We start from the raw sequence: 16,497 nt of genomic DNA, 5'->3' as shown, positions 1-16,497 counted from the left end.
GCATTCGCCTCACCCTGTTAGGGTACCACAAAAATGTGATTTCCAATGTCCTGTAAAGGAGAAGGAACCACGACGACGATTCTACCAGCATTTTACCTCTTTCATTCTGCTCTCCAAGTGTGTACCTCCCTGCAACTTGGCTGCCATGATCGTTCCTGACTTTGGCATTGAAGTCTCCCACGCTACAGGGGAAAATTCAAGGAAAAACGACAAGAGGGACGAAATGATCTGAGCTACTGACAACAAACTCACCGGCGAACTCTCCCTGTAAGACCCTGAAAGAAACTATCAGATATGCTAGAAACTGGCTAATATAGATGGAAATATACGCTATCTCCTGTAAAGAAGTGCAACCACAAAGACTATGACGTTATAGAAAAAGTCAAAATATTTTTCACAGAAATCACCAAAAAACTTTGTTAGCAGCCAAAATGTTGAAAATTCTTGCTTTTGCCAGAATTATTGTAAGAACTCTTCGTTATGTTTTTTGCCAGAATTGTCTGCTTTTTGCCTAAGTTGACAAAAAAAACTCGTTTATGTCAAAATTGTAAAGAAGCTCCTTTTTTGTCAAAATTAGAAAAAACTCCTCTGACTTTTGTAAAAATTGCTAAACAAAACTCCTGTTTTTTGCCCAAGTGTTCAAAAAATCCTATTGCCAAAGTTGGCAAAAATTCCTGCTTTTGCCAAAATTATTTTAAAAAGTCCTGTTTTCTGCCAAATCATGGTCAAAATTCATTTTTTTTTGTAGTTATAGAAAAACCACAAAAATGTAAATTACCTCTCGATTTTGGGACAATAATCTGATTTTGAATCCAATCCATGATCTAAAGCGAATTTTAGATGACTTTTTAGTACTTAATTCTGGATTTTTTTTCAAAATTTTTAAATTTTGGTAAGATTTGTTGAACACATGTGTATGGTACCTACTTTTTGGATTTGAAAAAGATTTTGTTAAAATTTTTGAAAATAAAAATTGAAATTGAAATTTGTAGATATTTTTTGCAGTTAGGGTACTGATTTTGAGTTGGGACTTCTGAATAATTTCAGGGTAATTTGCCCATTCTTGATAATATTTTCATTCCGAAGGAGTTTTTTTCGCCAAGCATGGTCCAAACGCCAAACGTGTTCATCTGTTCAACTGTTCAAATTGAAATGAATGTCAGAATTGTAACTGAATTGCTCTGATCTCAATTATTGAATTTTTTTGGTATTTTTTTATTCACAGAACTCATGATTACAATCCTTGCCAACTTCAGTATAGGTAGATGAGCGTTTGACAACCTTTTGAACACGTTTTCTAGGGTGAATTTTGACGCTCAACATTTTTTATTCTATACATTTTTTGTATATTTCGCATAATTTTGCACAAAAAAATGTGTATTTTTCAGTTGTTTTTTTTTGCAAATTATGAGATTTTTGCAGACAACATTCAATTTTATGGATTGGTAAGAAGAAAGTACTTGTGAAAAGACACACTTTGGCGAAAACAATTTTTTTGTGTCCAACCTTTCAATCCGGAGCTGTGAAGGTTCAAAGTTTTCTTTTGTGAATTTTACCTCACCACTACGACAAATTTTTTTGAAAAAAATCGCGTTGAAAGGCCCATGCTTCCCCTACACATTCCGCGTGGTACCAGAATTTTCTCCCCATTACTCATGGATATTGATTTTCCCCCGCAAAAACGCGTTTTTTGGCTTTATTGTCCAAGAGAGGGGGGGGGTTGAGGGGCAAAAATTCCGCTCGAAAATTTTTTTTGGAGGTACCCAACAATAATCCATTGTAATTTTCCAAATCTGGGAACAGGACCATTTCGTCTATTTTACCTGAGAATACCCTTTTGGGCCTTTGATTATTTTTTCATACGAGGTTTGACTGCACAGTACCTAACAATAAAAAAAAATAGGTAGGTAGGTACACATCATCTGATCAAACAGTTATTAATTTCTGTTTTGCAATTTTTAGTGAATTTTTAAAAATTCCAAGTAAGATAGGTAGGTACAATTTTCACAGAAAACTGAAAATTTCATGAAATTGAGTTGGGAAATTCAAAGTTGAGAGCCTTCAGCAGATTTTTGGAAATTTCCAATTTAAAACACCCCCCTCCCTCCCACAATTAATCACAGGTTCCTGGACTTACTTTTTTAAAAAAACTAAGTTGCTGTATGCACGAAATTCTATGTAATTAGTGTCTCAAGTTCTGGCCCCTTGTCCCATGTCAGGGAACCTAATTTAAAACAAGAAAATTTTGTTTCAAGACTGTACAATATAAGACAATAGGTATGTACATTTCGAACTGCGTGGCGATGATGTACTGTGGTATGGGTTACAGTCAGTGTAACTATAGGATAAACGTCGAGAGGACGATTCGGGATACTAATTTAAATGGTTCTCACAACAAGGGTGATAGTTTTCAGGACATTAGTAATTTAGATCCGGATGGAGAAGCGTGCGGAAAATTAATTCGTAATTGACAGATTTATTCTAGAGAGAGGATGACTTTCAGAATGGTTAAGGTTTTTTTATGTGCTGTACGTCGAATAGTGTGGACCGTGATTGAAAATCGTTGTGCTAATTGCTGCCGAATCGCCCCTCAAGTGTTTGAATGGCCGATTGGCCGGTGTCGCGATACCTGTAAATTGTGCGGTGCCGTGGACGTGTGCCTAAATTATTATGAATACCAGAAGAACGTCGCCACCTAATGTTTCATTTGCAGATGAAATATCAACCTACGAGCATAAACATGAAGATAGGCCGAATTCTGTAAATACTGATTCACCCTCCAATGCGTGTAGCTATTCGGAAGTCATCTCAAAGTAATTATTCATTTTGTCACCAATTTACCTTCGTATTTGAGGTGCATATTTTTTATTTGTACGTGTATTTGACATTGGTGTACTTACTCGAGATACAAATTGATATATTGCCGATAATTTAAATAGGCCTATAATACCATGTGTTGCCGAATTGTCATCAATCCATCCACCATAGAGTGTAACTTACCTAGCCTAAAACTATTACGTTGATACTCAATGTAAGTGCCTTTACTTTAGACAAATAGAGACAGCCAATTGTTTTTCCTCAGAATTTGGTTGAAATGTTAGGCTATGAATACATATTTGCTTAATGTGATTGAGTCTGTTCAGATTTTTCTCACCTACTCTCCTGACAAATTGTTATCATATTACACTGTTGATTTGCTGAATACTGACGATCTGTCAAATTTGATGGACATTTTTTTGAACTTGAAATTTCTCCCCCATATCATTTCCGAAACTCTTCAGGAATTCAAAACATTGTCAGCTCATATCTGATTTAAAATGGTTTTGAAAGAGTCGAACAAGTATCATTTTCGTTATTCTTATTTACAATTTATTTGGCATTCTTTATTTCGATTTGGTTTTTATAAATAAGGGTGTGTGTCCTAAAAACCTCAAACCAGCTAGGTCCATTTTCAGGCATCATTATCTTGATTTTAAAATACACGTTTAGCTGAGAATAATTCTAAAGTAGCAGTTTTGCTTTAGATTTGTTGAAAGTTTCCGCACATGGAAAAAAGTTACTGGAGCAAAACACTGTGTTTTGTGTGTGCGGCAGTCAACGTTTTAAAAATCGAACAAAGTGCCAAAAATACAAAATAATCGCAAGCCGTATAGATAAGCAACCAAGTAGAAATACACACTAAAAGGCAAACGAACATATAGACAGGAGGGCAACAGCACAAGCTTCATTTTCAGGCACACACCATCTACTATAGTACTATACTCGCTTTCACTTTTCTATCATTTTTCTAAAGAGAAAACCTTCAAGTTTAACGACATGGTTTTGCTAGCCAACGAAACCTTCTTAATGATTTCCTTTCGGTAAATTAGAAAACAGGAAAAATGATAGACTTGTAGACGTATATATACGTTTGCACCTAGAATAGCACCGCCATAAATCACGAATTCACTGAAACGTTAGATAATATGTTTGGTGTACTATATGGCGAAAGATAGATGCGTCCAAACTACACCCCATCGTACCTATCGTGTAGCTGTAAGTGGGATAGGTTAGGGTAGGTATTATGTAGGATAAGCTCTGTGCTGGTTTCGATATTGCTGAGAAATTTTTACTTTCGTTTGTCAATAACTTATCATCAGAATCAAGTATTTGGTTTGAAAAAAAAAGAATAGTCAAAAGCTATACTCTTAGAATTCAATACTCCTCAAGTAATCAAGAGATATGTTCATGTTTGATATTGTCATAAGTCATATTGAACCATCGGGTTGATTTTCAGTACCATATTTTCTACTCAAGGCGAGTAAAAGGATGTTCAGAAATCTACAAAATCCACCAATCAAGGAAATATAGATATATACTTATTTCAACCAACATAAAATTATTTCCAACTTAGCTCCAATCTGATACTTTTGCTTAGTTCCATCTCAAGAGACAACTTTCACTTAGCTCCTGCCTCGCACTTGCTTAGTTCTAGTCTTGCATTCACTTAGCTGTGGTCTGGAATTTGTTCAGCTTCATTTCAACTTTTACTCAACTTTAGTCTGGGATTAGCTTATAGTTCTGCCCCAATTTTTACTAATTTCTAGAGCTCCAGTCTGGGGTTTGTTTAGCTCCATCTCAACATCCTTTACCAATCTTGCACTTCCTTAACTCCAGCACTGTACTTAACTCCAGTCTGAGATTTGCTCAACTTCAACTTCACTTTCACTCAGCTCCAGGCTGGGATCCTTTCAACTCTACCCTAACATTTGTTCAACTTCAATCTGGGATTTGCTTAGTTCCATCTCAACTTTCTCTCAGCTCCAGCCTTGCGCTTAACTCCACTCTGGGATGTACCCAAATTCAATTTAGCTTTCGTTCGGCTTTAGTTTGGCAGTTGTTCAACTTCATCTCAACTTTGGCTTAGCCTAAGTCTGGCATTTGCTCAAGTCCATCTCAACTTTCACCAAGGTCTAATTTTGCTTTAACTTGGCTTCAATCTGCATTCGCTTCTCGGAAACAATTTTGAAATTCACTTAGATAAATTCAAATTAGGTACCGTTAAAAGAAGTCCAAATACCAGAAAGTCAAAAAATATATTTTCATGTTTTCTGGTATTTTTTTGCCAATATGTAGTAGGTATTTTTTTCAGGATTTTTCAAGTAGGTAAACATAAAATTGATTACAAAATGGCCAAATGTATTAATGCTTAAACTGAAACTGCAATTTTTTCAGTAGGTAGGAACCTATTCATTTTATTTTTTAAACATTTTTCATATTTTTTTGCTAGTTTATTCTTCAAATTCAAAGTTGAACACCCCTTCATTCAAATTTCAAATTCAAGGCTCAAATACAAAACTAGTGAATTGTGAAAATGTCAAGTCCTGGTGCCGCATCGGCAAGGCCAAGGCAATAAAATTTTTGTTTCTTTGGAAGAATAGAAATATTAAAAAACGTTGCTTTCCATATTTTTATACTTTTTTTCTATCAACACAACAAGAAATGACAAAACTGAAACTGAAATTGAAAAAAAGGAGAAAATTTGAAACTGAAAACTAAGAATTGAAAAAAAAAAAGTGAAACTTGTTAGACTGTATTCAAGCACTATTGGGATATGAAGGAAGGATGAGAATAACTCCTTAACAAGTGAAAGATTACCAGAATCCTTATACGGATCTTTGTAATATCAAGAAGGAACTTACTTACCCCTTGCTATCTCAGCTTATACCACTTTAGTGTCGGATACGTCAACATAATAAACATATCTTCGCATCAATTAGGCTCACAGATTCGCGAAATAATTAAAACACAGATTCGTTTCTCCTATGTAATCGCTGTAGTTAAATCACATTTGGTCTCTTAAATATAAGGTTTTTCATAATGTAAGTACACATTCACCTGATAAAACGTAATTAGAACAAAGCGCTGTGCTTGACCACCTAATCACGTGTAAGATACAAATTCACCAATCCCTAATAAGAGCACATAAGAAAAGAACTTAAAACTATACACTTCCTCAAGCGTTTTTTATGGGGAATCGGACTAAATGCTCAATCTGACGATTCATAGATCACTTAGTACAGTTCTGACTCACGTATCTGCCACGACGGACAAACAAGAAGTGATCTCAAGATCGAATATGGCTAAAGTTATACCTGCAGTTTTAGGTCAATCTTGAGAGATTATAAGCTAGCGCTATGTTATCAAATATGGGAGATATAGAAATGTTCATAGCGTGAACCCCCGCTGATTCTTGAGTACACCCTTCAAATTCGCGAGTACCTATATATGTGATGCGCTCTGTGAAATAGGACCACAAGTCGGAAAATAAAATTGTTCAGTACATTAAAATAATTGAATTGTGATGACAAATATCAATTTTCAAGTTTTGTTATGCATATTTTGAAAGAACACACTTCTAAGAACTTGTGTACAAATTTTCAGCGCAAAATATCGGTTAGTTCGTCCGTAATTATGTGTTATAAAAGCGCATATCAGATTTTTAAAAAGGATCAGGATCACAAGTCAGTAATCACATTTTGGTGATGTTTTTCTGCTCTTTCCTGTTATTTATGTTAGTTTCACAATAAAATTAGTTGTATACCATTAGAAAAACCAATTTTTAAAAAATGTTTTGGTAGCTGGGTGTCTGTGGTGACAGCTTGGCATGCCGGAGGTCGCGGGTTAAAGTACAGCTGCCGGCAAAAATTTAAAAAAAATGTTTCACTCATTTCTGTTTCAAGTCGTGAGTTTTTGCAAAATTATCACTTTTTACACATTTTTACGTTTTTTTTCAAATTTCTTGCGTCATTTTCCTATTTTTGTAAGTGATGAATTTATGCATGCCTTGCATAATATCAGAACCATCCATCCATTTGACGTAATTTTTTTTGATAGCATCGCATGATATCCAGGATACACATATTAAAATTTCAGATCGATATGTAAAGTGGTTTTGAAGTAAAAAAAAATAATATGTGCTAGGAAACGCAAAAAAACTTTGAACTGATTTTTCTCAAAAAGCATTTTTTCAAAATTAAAACTTTGAGGCACCCTGTCTCGGGTATTTTTCAACCAATTTTCGTTATTTTTATCTCAAAATGTTCGGAATGAAGTCCTCTAATAATTAAGCAAAAAAAATCAATTTCGATTTTTCCGACTTGTGGTCCTGTTTCACAGAGCGCATCACATAGGTATACATCTTACCTTAATAAATCAAACGATCCCTAAGTTGTCAAGACCTAAAGGATTGGATTATCAAGCCCTATAGGATCTCACCAACCTGAGAATCATTACGTAATGCACTGCCAAGACAGTAAGGCCATAATGCCACCTTAAAAACTTCCATTTTTCAGTTTTTTTTTTTTAGCCTGGAAATTTGCCAAAATTGTGTGAAAATTGTTCAAAAATTTGTAAGAATACTATAAACAGATTGAAAATGAATAAAAATTGTTAAACAATTACAATTATGAGGATTAATTCTACAAAATTGGATAAAAAATTTTAAATTCAAAATTTAAAACCCAGATATCCCATCACACTATATGTATTAATTGTAACTTTATTTCTAAATAATGTATTTATGCCCTAATCATAAGTTTGTTTTAATATAGAGCCCATAGCCTAAGCTGCTGTAAATGGTTCTTAATTAAATAAAAAAAAAAATCAAATATTTAGTATAGATACCTATTAGGTAACATTGAATAAAATCTTTAAAAAAATAACATAAAATACTCTGAGTAATTGCGCCATTTTAGGAATCCCTAACACCTCTCTCGGATGACCCACCAGGCTAAAATTCATGTACAGACAATCCAGTCCATACACATAATATGGCATTACAATTTCAGCTAAAATTACCCTCTCAGAAATCTTTGATTTTTTTCCTACTAATTTTCATTAGATGTGACAATAATTTTCAAATTTGGGAAAATGCATTCGCTATGCATGGGAAAAAATTTTCGATTTTGTTGAAATTGCAAAATAATTTTTTATACATTGTTGCAAGATTTCATGTTAGTAATATGGTCAATTTTTCATAGTTTTTGACAGTTTTCTATCTGTGAGGCATTTTTAAAGGAATTTTTCTTGAATTTTTCATCAACTTCAATAATCGATTTCTAAGGGAATTTTTGCAAAATATTGATCAATTCAAAGAAAACCCTGTACAGTGTACATAAGAAATTGACGAAAAATTATGCATTAGTTCATGTTTGGGAGATGGGGAGGGAGGGAGCAAAATAAATCTTTTTTTCAGTCACTGACTCAGAAATGAACGCGAATACGATTTCGCGTTCATAATAAATTAGATATTCTCAATTTTCCTTGCCTGTGAAAAAGCAAGACGCAATTGCAATAACTTACTAGTTACGTACGAATTTTCTTGCACTAAATATTGACCTACATTATATATCCAGACTTTCAATGTAAAATATTGTTCGATTAAATCCATTCAACGATGATTTTTATTCTTTCAGTCTGCCGCCGAACCATACAGCAGTCATGTTGCAATATCCGACAACCGATATTGTTTATCATTTTCGTCCTTTTAAAAGACCATCAAAGTTGGATCAGCTTCAAGAAAACTGGAGAAAAATGGGAAGGTATTTGCATTATTATTTGCTAAAATATACATATTTTTCATAGCTCGCAGTACGTGATCGGGTAGTAAAAATCGTATGTGCAGTTGTCGACTGTACGCGCCGAGAGTTATAGGTCTCTCATTGTATGCTTTTTTTTTTCAAAACGTTCACGGAATTTTTAAAATTTTTCCGCCACGCCACGCCACGCCATCTCGTTTCGTATTCAAATTTTTTTCTAGTATATTTCCCCCTAGTTCCATTGTACGTAGTACATGTCCATCGACTTGGTAAAACTAGTGGCAATCTTGCCATGTACGCAGGAAGGGGAAAAAAACTTGGTCGGAGCATTTTTCATGTCGTATAATTCCGTTTTTAATTTGTCAGAATCACGGAGTCCGTATACGGTACAGAATGCGGACGAATATTAAAATTTCATCGCGCAGTGAAATATTTACTTCGGACGAGAGTAAAAAAAAAAATATGTATATAATGTCTCGTTTAATAGCTAGAATAATTCTGCGAAATTAGCTTTTTATTTTAGCGAAAACCCCAAGTATTAAATATGTTTAAAGGAAGAAACGGAAGAAGAAAAAAAAAACAGTGCATGGAATTACTCGTGTAACTGTGGAAATATTAGCTCTCGTACGCAGTGTCACACAGTATAAAGAAATCTCTATGTAATATTAAAAAGTTACTTTTGTTGAAAAAACGTAATATGTACAATGTACATAACTTATATCTAGCACATGAGAAAAATAAGTGAGATTTTTTAAACATACGTTGCGTATGTGTATAAAAATTTACTTTTAGTCGACGAGAATACATATAACTGAATTTTTTCTTGTTTCGTTGTCGACGAGTGTTTTTTTCCTTTTTACAATGAAAGTAATTCTAAGTAGGTATTCGATTAAATTGCGGTAAATTTATATACTGTCTGAATTTTACATCATAAAAAGGATGTACCTAATATTTTCGAAATATGTAATTGAAAATTTCCTGATATTCGAGTACCTACTTACTGCTTGTACAGATATTTTCTTCGAACAACTTTTGCAAATTATGTGCGAGGACTGAGGGTGTAGACTGTAGAGTATTGATATTGTACCGCAATCGAAAACACGTGCTGACTGCTTACATGAGAAAAATCCTTGTAACCAAAATTTAAGGTCCTGACAATTCATTTTTGGTTCCTCCAGAATGATATGAAAATTCTGGAGTTTGAACCTCCCTGGAGGATCTAAAAAGATCATTGAAAATTTGATTTGTTTACCTACTCTTTCTGGAATTTACATATAAATTGGTTAAAAATTCACTTTTGAACTATAGCTCTCCTGCAATTTCAGGGTAAAATAACCACTCAAAACGGTCAAAAGAATACCCAAATAGCACTGGACAATTTTATCGGTCCCAAAGTTCATTTTTGGCGTTGTGTATAATTTGTTGGTTTTGTGGTTGATGTGTAAGAGTTGAATGAAAGAAATACGTACATACTTTACTTTGCTCAAAAAAAGATATATTTCATAAAAAAGTTTAAAAATTGCTCTTGAAACAGATTTTTGGGATTTTCCTAGTTTTTGAAAATTTGCCAAAAATAAACTTTACGACCTGAAATTTTGGTGTGGAGGGGGGGATAGTAAAATATTCTTTTGACCTAGCTTAGTTCCCTTCAAGGAGAGTATCAGTTCAAAATGTTTTATTGTTAGTCTGTAAACAGGCTGTTTTTTTGTACTCAGAAGGATTCTGTCGAACTTCCTGCCAACATTGAATATCCTAAATCAGATTTCGTGTACTTGAATTGAAGAAAAATTTGCAAAAGTATCTACTCTGTCGTTGAAAAAAAATTTGTTTTACTCTTCCAACCAGTACACTTATATTTCACTAAAATTCAAAACTTCTCTGATTGTGAGACATAGGTATAAAAAGTCTAAAAAATTTGTATGGTAAGGGTGAAGTCGCCCAAAACCGACCACTTTCTGTAAAACTGCCGCCAATCAAAGACTATTTCAATTCAAAACGTGGTAAATGGCTTAAAATGTATAGGTTGAACTTTCCCTTACTCATATCAAAATTTTGGTGCAAATGAATAATCCTTAATATGTTTTTTGAATTTTTTTCCAAAACAACTCAAAAACTTTTTCAAAATTTGGTATCCTAATCCCAACCACCTCCAAAAAGTGAGGTACCCTAATTCCAACCACATTTGAAAGTGCAGCAACCAATAAATACTATTTCACGTGAAAATACAGTAGATGGCTTAAAAGATAGATTGAACCTTCCCCCAACTCATATTAAAATTTTGGGGTTATACTAGAATAATTCTTTATGGCTTTTTGGTATTTTCTTCCGAGGCACCTCAAAAATGACTGTTTGAATTTGGTACCCTAATCCCGACCACCCTGAATTTACATGATCTTATGGGTAGTCCGGATTAGGAGACCCATATTGTTTTACACTTTTGTGAAAATTTTCTATACATAGGTACCTGCAATTGATTGCAAAAACTGCAATACCATCAAAATCTCACTTTAATCACGATCACAAATCATATGTAACACCACAAAATTAATTATAACAAGTTGAAAATTTTTGGCGATAAAAAATGGTGAAAAACAATTTTTTGATCATGGAATATCTTCAAATTCAATTTATTTTGTGAGTTTTGGCTTTACAGTGGCCGGGAATGTCTCAAATTAATTTTATGTGATAGAGGAACACGTTTATATCACTTTTCAATAGGTAGCGCTAATAACAGATGAGATATACATGGTGGTCAGGATTAGGCACTGGGCAGAATAGGGATGTTTTACCCTTAAATGAGACAGCGTGATTGGTTGGAAATTCGAAAGAATGTGGATAATTTTCATTTGGTGCACGCCTCCTTTGGATTAGATAGAGATTTTCTTTCTTTAAACTGATTTTTATTCTTGGTCATGATCACTTGCCTTGAACACCATGACCATATGAGCTTCTGATGTTTCCATCCCCTCAAAAAAAATTTCAAAATCTTGCAAGATTTGTGTGGAAAATGACGCATTTCGTCAGAGAAAAATATTCCTGCATTTTTAACACAGTTACAGGATCGATCATTTTGTATTTGAAAACTCGGACTTCACCTCTGTTTGATAGAGGAGAAGGTACAATTATGGACCCAGGTACAAATATGGCCCCCCATGGTTTAGTGTACAACCACTAGCGCTATGGTCATGCTGGGTACTAAAAATTATACTAGTAGTGTAGTACCGATGATCCATGTACTTATTTCGGATCCATTCAAACTTGGATGTCTCTCATCAGCAATTGTTTTTTTTGCGCATTATTTTCTTGCCAACGGAAAATTTTACAAGTTTTTCATTCAGTAATTCATCAACTTCAAATAAAGTTTGGAAAAAAAATTATCAGCAAAGTAAGTAGCTTACAATGTGTACTTTCAAAATATACTTTCATATTTGTCTGAACTTCAACTGATTTTCATAATTTTTTTCATTTTTCATAAACTGCGCCGATTTTTTTCTGGGTATAAATATGGACCCCTAAATTTTTTTACCTAATTTTGATTCAATATTTTTTAGAATGTCGAGAAAAGTGTTATATTAACAAAGAAGACAAGTCCAAAGTGTCGAAAATGGGACCATGATTTTTTCATTTTTCACAAACTTAGCCAATTTTTTACATGGGTATAAATATGGACCCCTAAATTTTTTTCATCTAATTTTGATTCAATGGTTTTTAGAATACCGAGAAAAGTTTTATTAATAAAGAAGAACAAGTCCAAAGCATCAAAAAACATCTTTAAATAAATTTTTGTTCAATTTTCTGAAATTTTTATTCATTTTTTTAGGGGGTCCATATATTTTGTACCTGAGTCCACATTTGTACCATTTTATGTCACTTTTCTAAATTTCAAATTTCTCCGTGAGTTTTCAACAAAAAGAAAAAAATTGTTTACACAATATACTAGAGTCTTTGGCCTTTCGAATGGTATATTCGAAAAAAAAATTTTGATAATTTTTTCTACCCTTTAAAGCCAAAAAGCTAGAGGGAGTCCATATTTGTACCTTCTCCTCTACAACAGTAGGTCTTTCTAGTTTTTGTTTTGAATTTTTGTGTTATTTCTAGAAATTCGAAAGTTGGTAAAAAATCAACTTCCAACTGACAAATCTATTAATTGCAGGCTGCAGCAAAATGTCCTGAAAGTGTCAGCTTGAAAAAAAAATTAAAAGTTGCAAAAATATCTACAGCTTTATTGAATGTTGAAAATCCGTTAAAAACACAAAAATATAAAGTTGAACTTCTGAAATTTTGGTAACCGTGTTGCGGTGTTGGGGAAAGGGAGGTTCAGAAATGAGTAATTTTTTAATGTAGGTACATATTACCAAATTTATAAAAACTTGGAGAAAGACTGAAATGAGAAAATTTTTAAATAAAATCATTCTGGAGAATGTTTACTTTTATAACAGAAAGGTAGAGAAAACACTAGAAATCAAGCTGACCAATTATTCAATAAAATGTTTAGGTATTTCTCATTTCCACTCGAAAAAAATTGAATAAATATTCTTGCTAAAACAAAGACCCGAATTGATGGATTAACTAGGTTTCAATTTTCCAAATACAGATAGGTACACCTAGCTCAAAATTGCTTAAAATGAATTTGCAAAACGTCGTTTCTGGTTACATTTTACTTGGAGTTACGTTTTGAGACCACGTGTTTGATGCCAATAAAGAATAAGGTGTTTTTTGGAACCCAAATATTCTAAAACAATATTGCGGAATTTCAAAAAAAAACCTATGATTCGGTAATCACGATTTTGGAGAAATTCGGCCAGACTCGAACAATTTATGAGAAAAAGTGTTTTTGATTCATTATTTATGCCCAAAATAAGCTCCGAAACATGAAACCAGTAGCCTAATGGAATGATCATAATTGAAGGTTCTTAGAATTGCAGTTATTCAGCCGAACTTTTAAAAAATTTTAAATTTATGATGGAAGTTTGAACCTTAGGTAAAGATCCATGCTTTCTCACGTTAGGCAGGCAGGTAGTTGAAATATGACGAAAATAGAAAATTTACTTTACCTCGTGGTTAGATACATTTTTTAAGATTTCCAATCATATTTTTTTGAAAAAGTTTTTCGTGAAATATCCAGAGTGCCAGCTGCCAGCTTATACCTAATCCAATTTTTCGAAATTTTACTGCTTTTTTTTGTTTTAAATGTTAGCACTTTTAAAGCATTATTTTCACCAGTGATATCAAAATGGTACCCCAAAAATGTGATTCTTTCAGTTGAAATATGATCAGGCGAACATCGTTAATCTGAAATGAATCCCGATAATTTTTTTTTGTGAATGAGCGAGATCGCATGGTCATTGGATGGATTACATTATAAGAAGAAGTTTTAGTAAAATTGCATGATTTTTATTTAAATTTTTACACAGTTCTGGTCAATTTTGGAAGTTTTTAAAAGTAGAATGTGACACCTTAATTACCTATCTATCCTATCCTTTTTCCATCAATTGACCTCGTTGACAATTTCTTTACTTTCCAATTTCATCAAAAACATTGTTGGAAAAATAAAAAAATTGGTGCCTTGTTAAAGTGATGACCGAGATGAAAAACAGAAACTAAAACCAAAATTTAAAGAAAGTGCATAATTGATTTTATTGATGCTGTTTCGGTTCACTAACCTCATAAAACTGGGGAATATAAACTTGGAAGATTTTCTTAAAACGTAGGTATTTTTTCACTTACCTAACTATTCACTATTCAGCTTCTATCTTATTGTTTGGTTCATTCATATACGATAAATTCAGATACCAGCTGTCTATCAATGCTCAATCAGCACTCACTTCTTCGTTGACCCACAAATCCGCTCCTCTCGATTCTTCAAAAAAATAACTCAAACTTATTCGAAAATGGCGTGTAATTAGATCGGATCAGAGGGAGTACAATATGTAAAATGTTACACAGGTTGTTGCGCGGTGTATTTCTCTCTTGAAGAGGTCACCAATGACGTCATTCGCTATCTCAAAAGATATATATCGTCGGGTTTTAACCAAATTATTGCACAGTCGTGCTTTTTTTTTCAACAACGTAAATATTAAAAAATAATCTCGCGAATTTTTCAACCACTTTTCTGTAAAGTTGTGAGATACCCTGCCTCTCGTTCGCAGCCTATAGGCCCTTATACCTTTCTCCAGCTGTGCTTATACCTATTCACTTTATCGTCGTATTGACACTCCAAAGTTCGATTAATAACTCGGTACGAGATTTTTCTTTCGCAGATTTGCAAATATAGTATAAAGAATGGAAAACTCTGGCATATTTTAAAGGGTCTCGTTGAAAGCTTTTGGAAAATTTTTAATATACTCGATTAACATTTTTTTCCTTTTTTTTTTGTTTCATTTTTTTCAGTGATGCTCTGACTACGATATTGTCCGCTTTGTATGGCAAACTTTTAGTTGTGATGGGTATGGCCTTTCCTATGTCTGAAGTTATATCTACTCATATTCCTCATTCGTATTACGAGGTATTTATTCTTTTTTTTTTCAACTACTTACCTAGGTACTTAAAATGTCAACTTATTTAATGATCAGAGCTTATTATCTGTATAACAATCACCGACGATGAGGAAGAGGATAAAACGCAGACTCATAAGCAAACGAATGTTAGAAAAGTTGAAGAAAATTTACCATATCATGGTTCTAATTGATGGCGAAATAGAACAATTTTCATATCGCGTTTATTAAAGCAATCCATTATCTAGATTTTACACAAGGGCGAATGTCCGGTTTTGAAAAATTAACACTTAATAGGATATCCGCCATTCGGCAATTATAGCCAAGTAGACAGGTGTGTCGAAAGCTTCATTTAAAGCTTATGATCGAGCCATTAAGACGCTATAGAAGAAATAAATTTACCTATTCTACTCGACTCGCCCCTTACACCGCCGAGAAAAGGGGCAAAATTGTGCTCATCTGAAGTTTACTAGGTGCTTTGAAATGCGGCAGAACAGAAGTTCTAAATTATCGCACTGTTGTATAATTTAAAGGGTAATTTTAACGTCATGGTTCAGTTTAACTCCATTGTCTTCGGTGTAAAGAAGGTACCCGTAATTGTACAGCATGAGCGAGAGGGGGCGAGCGGGGAAACTGAATGAATTTCTGGAAACGTTGAGGTTGTCGTAGTTAAAGCCAAGGGTTGCAGAATTTTACGTAATTTTTTCTCTCTTTTTTCGTCGTGTACCGGGTCACCTTTTCTCGCAATAGGGAAATAGGGTCAACGTTGAAGGGCTTGCTAGAGGTATGTATCTTCGTAATCTTTGTGACGTGTTTAATTGATTCGAGCAATGGTAAAGTTGAAAATTTCGGATGCTACTGTATATACGAGTTAGGTACAGCACCAGTTGGCAACGTCGACTGTGGTTTAGATATTACATAAAAAGGATTGAGCAAGTTTCTTAAACGTATTGTAGGTACCCTATTCCCCTATCTTACGTATTTTTTCCCCTCAAGGATGTGAAGCAATTTTTGATGTTTCGAGTAATTCTTCGAATGACTGAATGATTTTTCTACTCGCACGAGTTACATATTCATAACATAACGAACGAGAAACAACTTGACGTGAATGTGTTCAAAATCGAGTTCTGTTTTAGCTGGCTAAATATTAATTCTGCTTCATTTATTCAGATATTTCGTTCCGGAAGAAAGAGTAAATATGAAGGTGTCGCTTTTCACTTTTTCGATTTGTTTAAAAGCCGAGATTTTTATAAACTTTTACGATTCTCAAGGAGACCAGAGGAGGCAAATGTGCGGATATTGTTTATTCACTCGAGTCTTCAAATGTCATATTTTCAATCTACTACAATCGGATGTTCGGTATACAATCATTTTATGGAGGGAGGAAAGGTGAGGTAAGAGTCCCGAAGTCGTAATTTTTTTCT

The 16,497-nt window shown here is 33.7% G+C and overlaps 1 protein-coding gene across 1 annotated transcript in view; it reads left to right on the top strand.

Moving 5' to 3' along the window:
• The first annotated feature begins 2,477 nt into the window (after window positions 1–2,477).
• Window positions 2,478–16,497, top strand: part of LOC135835710 (proton channel OtopLc-like) — a 31,172-nt gene continuing 17,152 nt past the window's right edge. The window contains exons 1-3 of the mRNA XM_065350105.1: window positions 2,478–2,813; window positions 8,457–8,582; window positions 14,970–15,084. Coding sequence (XP_065206177.1) covers window positions 2,671–2,813; window positions 8,457–8,582; window positions 14,970–15,084 — 384 coding nt within the window. The 5' untranslated portion in view covers window positions 2,478–2,670. The remainder of the gene's footprint in view (window positions 2,814–8,456; window positions 8,583–14,969; window positions 15,085–16,497) is intronic.

This window comes from Planococcus citri, chromosome 2, assembly GCF_950023065.1.
Source record: "Planococcus citri chromosome 2, ihPlaCitr1.1, whole genome shotgun sequence".
Classification (NCBI taxonomy): domain Eukaryota; kingdom Metazoa; phylum Arthropoda; class Insecta; order Hemiptera; family Pseudococcidae; genus Planococcus; species Planococcus citri.
Note: the sequence above shows the minus strand (reverse complement) of the source record. Positions and strands in the feature narration are given on the sequence as shown.